General features: G+C 36.3%; 1 protein-coding gene across 1 annotated transcript; it reads left to right on the top strand.

Annotated features, from left to right (window-relative positions):
* The first annotated feature begins 1,655 nt into the window (after window positions 1-1,655).
* Window positions 1,656-2,147, top strand: LOC108756074 (putative uncharacterized protein FLJ37770). Its single transcript, XM_018499637.1, has one exon. It carries the CDS (start codon window positions 1,656-1,658, stop codon window positions 2,145-2,147), a length of 492 nt encoding a protein of 163 aa, XP_018355139.1.
* The last annotated feature ends 1,927 nt before the right edge of the window (window positions 2,148-4,074 follow it).

Raw genomic sequence — 4,074 nt, 5'->3', positions numbered from 1 at the left:
CTTCAAAGTAGGCTCCTTTCGAAATAATACATTTATGCCAACGAATAATCCAATCATCAAAACATTTTTTAAACGCATTTTCCGAAATCGACTTCAGTTCTCGACGCGAATTCTCTTTTATGTCTTCTATCGACTGAAAACGAGTGCCCCGAAGTGGTAATTTGAGTTTTGGAAAGAGAAAAAAGTCAGCCGGAGCCATATCTGGTGAATACGGTGGTTGTTCGATGATATTTGTTGAGTTTTTGGTCAGAAATTCGTTCACAATGATAGCCTTGTGAGATGGTGCATTATCATGGTGCAAAATCCATGAGTTTGTTTTCCACAAATCTGGCCATTTTCGACGAATTTGCTCTCTCAAACGCCGCATAACGCCCAGATAATATTCTTTACGATTTTCAATCACCATTTCCTTCACTTTATCGATGTTAACTTCAGAAGAACTTGAAGACGTTGATGGCCGACCAGAGCGAGGCAAATCTTTCACCACATCTCGACCGCTTTTCAATGCACTGTACCATTCATATGCACGTGTTTTTGATAAAGTCGATTCACCGTAAGCCTTCTGTAACATCTTCAGCGATTCGGCACACGAAATTCTATTTGCAATACAAAATTTGAGACAAATTCTTTGTTCGATCTTTTCATTCATTGTAAAAATCGCAAAACACACTTGAGATGAACTGATAAAATCGAGCACGATAATCACATTAAATGACAGATGGCACTCCAGCTCCGCGTCAGTATAGAGGACAGTTATGCCAACTTAGCGACAAAAAGAATTTTGACAATTCCTTTAAGCGGGCTTTTTAAATGATCAATTCCCGGTACTTTTTTGACAGAATGTACATTGGAGAAACTGGGAGAATGATCAATCTACGGATAAAAGAACACCAATGTGATGTCAGGCTAAAACACGTCACGCAGTCAACATTATCAGAACACAACATCGAAACGGGACATCAAATACTGTTTGATAAAACGATCACAATAGCCAACATTACTTCATACTTTCCAAGGAAGTATAGAGAAACCATAGAGATAAAGAAACATCCTAACAATCTAAATAGAGATAATGGCTACAACATAAATAATATGTAGAAGGCCTTTCTTCTGGTTATTGAGGACTGACCGATTCCTCCTCTCCCCCCCCCCCTCCCCCACAATTCTCTTCTTTTCCCCCCACCACTCCAACAAGTAGCGAATAAAAAGGAACGACCCAGAGGAACAGCTCAGTATCAGGCTGCTCTTAGCCCTGGTGAAGTGGACTACAAGGTTCACGAAACGTTAGCATTTCAAGAATGGATTTGGACACGGAGAAAACCGGCGAAACGCATAACTTTTATACAGAAAGCACCCGTAAAAGAATAAAGTTAATATTATTTATATAATTTGATATCCGAATTACATGGAATTTAACTTGGCGCCAATTGTTGATATCAAATTTTTTATACGAAATATACAGGGTTTGTCCGGAAAGTAATAGGACTGATTTTCTTCCGCCGCGACTGTACTTCGGAGCGTGCTCGCACCGACTGGATTCGGTAGAGGGCTTTCCTAGCTAACGAACGAGCGGCTGGTCAGTTGTCTCCGAGCACCTGGAGAGTCAGGACAGGCATTTTCGCGCGACGTGTTTCTGTGAGTGGTGCAAGCCGAAAATGCAGCGTTCGTTAGAGCAGAGGTACGCGATTAAATTCTGTGTGAAACTCGGTAAATCTGCGACAGAGACGTTTGATATGATCAAGCAGGCTTACCCAGATGTTGCTTTAGCAAGAAGTGGTGTGTTTCGGTGGCACCAGGCCTTTTTGGAGGGCCGGGAAGAGGTCGCCGATGAAGACCGTGCTGGAAGACCTTCGACTTCGACAAACACCGACAATGTGACTCGTGTGCACAAAGTTTTGAACTCAGACCGTCGACTAAGTATTCGTTTAATTGCCCAGATGTTAAATTTACCAAAATCTGTGGTTCATGACATTGTGACGGAGCATTTGAACATGCGCAAGGTGTCACACCGCCTTTCTTGTGAACAGCTACCTGACCAAGGCCGGCATCCCAACGCTTCCGCAGCCGCCCTACAGCCCAGATGTGGCCCCCCCGGACTTTTTTTTGTTTCCTCGCCTGAAAAGGCCGATGAAAGGCAAGCATTTTGAGACGACAGAGGGGATCAAAGCAGCATGCACCGCGGCTTTCAAGGCTATTCCGGAGAATGCCTTCCGTGACGCCTTCAATGCTTGGAAATCGCGCTGGCAGCGCTGCATCGACGCAGAAGGAGCCTATTTTGAAAATTTTTAAAGAATTGTAACGATTGGCTCAATAAATTTTTTTTAATCGACTCAGTCCTATTACTTTCCGGACAAACCCTGTACATATCATTAAAGTTAAATAAATAATAAGAGACAGTACCATTTGTGCTTTACTTTTTAATTTAATAGAATCTAACTTTATTAGTTAAGATTGTAGCATCTGAGTTTTAATTTTTCATTTAATATATTAATTTTTTTCGAAGAGTAATAATTTTTGACAGAGAATTAAAGTTGCCATTGCTTAAATTGGAATAAGAAGATCTTCAATAAAAATATACTTGAAAAAAAATTAAAACTACTATTAAAATTACTATTAATTTGATACTTAGTATTATATATTGTACAAAGGGCCGGTTTCATCAACTCGATTAAGCCGAATCGGTGTCAACCATAAGTGGTCAATTCTATTAAATAGCAAATACAATTAGTCAGTTTCACAAACAATTAAGTAATTGGCGTTGAAACCGACCGAAATGATTCTTCACAAAAAGCATGCGTGGTTAGCGCTTTTTTTGACCTTTTTTTAAAAAGGTAAGTTTGTATACGTATAAATAAAAACCAATACTATTTATGTTTTACTTTTTAATTTGATAGATTAGTAGTTTCCATGAAAAGGAAAGCTTTTATAGAATGAAGAAAATTTAAAAAAATAAAATATACACTGAAACAAAAATAAATTATTAACAAATTTTTATATATAATTATTATGTAGTCACATATAGTAAACACATATAATAAATAAAATATATGTATTTATTTAAAATTATCCATTTTTAGAGTTGTAGCGACACGCGCGCGCGGCGTCGCCCTCAGATATATTTTTCTTATCAAAAGAATGACAAACAATTAATATACGTATATTATGTGTTCTAATGTTTGTTAAATGTTTACAAGTTAAAATAATTAGACCGTCCATGTGGGCGTCACAGACATCCTTTTCACTCGTTCAACTGAATTGCATATTGTTAACATATGTACACATCTTTCTTCTAGCTTTTCGAAATATGAAACCTTGTCGTACCATACATGCGAGTAATATACCTATGCCATTCAGGATTCTGTAAGCCAAGCAACGATCTGAGAAGTCAGTCTCTTTTTACTCGTCGACGCGAATGCACCACGCTTTCGACTTCTGTCTAACAAATAAAGTACCAGTGTTAGCACCAACCGAGTCACCGTTATTACCGGACTACCCCTTACCCACAGAGTAAATCATATAATAGTATTTTAGTAAACATATATGTAAAACAATCATTTGTAAACAACACCTAATAAATTAATATGTTTTTAAATTAAGTTAAAATGAAGTAAAAATTAATGGCTTAAAAAATCAATTTTATTCAGTTAAAAATTGCGTTAACATAAGTTAAATTTAAAATTATTTTTCGTATGATTTTTTAAAATTAAATTATTTTTCTTTATAGATAAATTTTTTAACTTAATTTATATTGGGAAACCATATTTTGAAATGTAACTGCAAAAAATATAAATAACTTATTACTAATGTGTTTTATATATATAACTACATAACTGCACAAGAGATTTATTTGCTAATGGAATAATTTTCGTTTAAATGTATATTTTATTGCACATGTAATACAGGGTTGGCCATATTCGACGGAAAGATGTTTTTTTGTTTTTATATATAATCATGGGAAAAAAAACACATTTTTTGCTTTTCATTGTAAAAGCCATTTAATATGGTTCAAGGAGATTTGTGTACATTATTTGTTGAATATGATATCTCTTAAATGATCGCCTTGAGCCTGCATGG

This window comes from Trachymyrmex septentrionalis, unplaced genomic scaffold (assembly GCF_001594115.1).
Source record: "Trachymyrmex septentrionalis isolate Tsep2-gDNA-1 unplaced genomic scaffold, Tsep1.0 scaffold93, whole genome shotgun sequence".
Lineage (NCBI taxonomy): Eukaryota > Metazoa > Arthropoda > Insecta > Hymenoptera > Formicidae > Trachymyrmex > Trachymyrmex septentrionalis.
This window is presented reverse-complemented; position numbering and strand designations above follow the sequence as displayed.

Coding starts and splice junctions, on each gene's coding strand:
- LOC108756074 (XM_018499637.1), top strand. CDS start 1,656: ATGCAGCGTTCGTTAGAGCAGAGGTACGCGATTAAATTCTGTGTGAAA.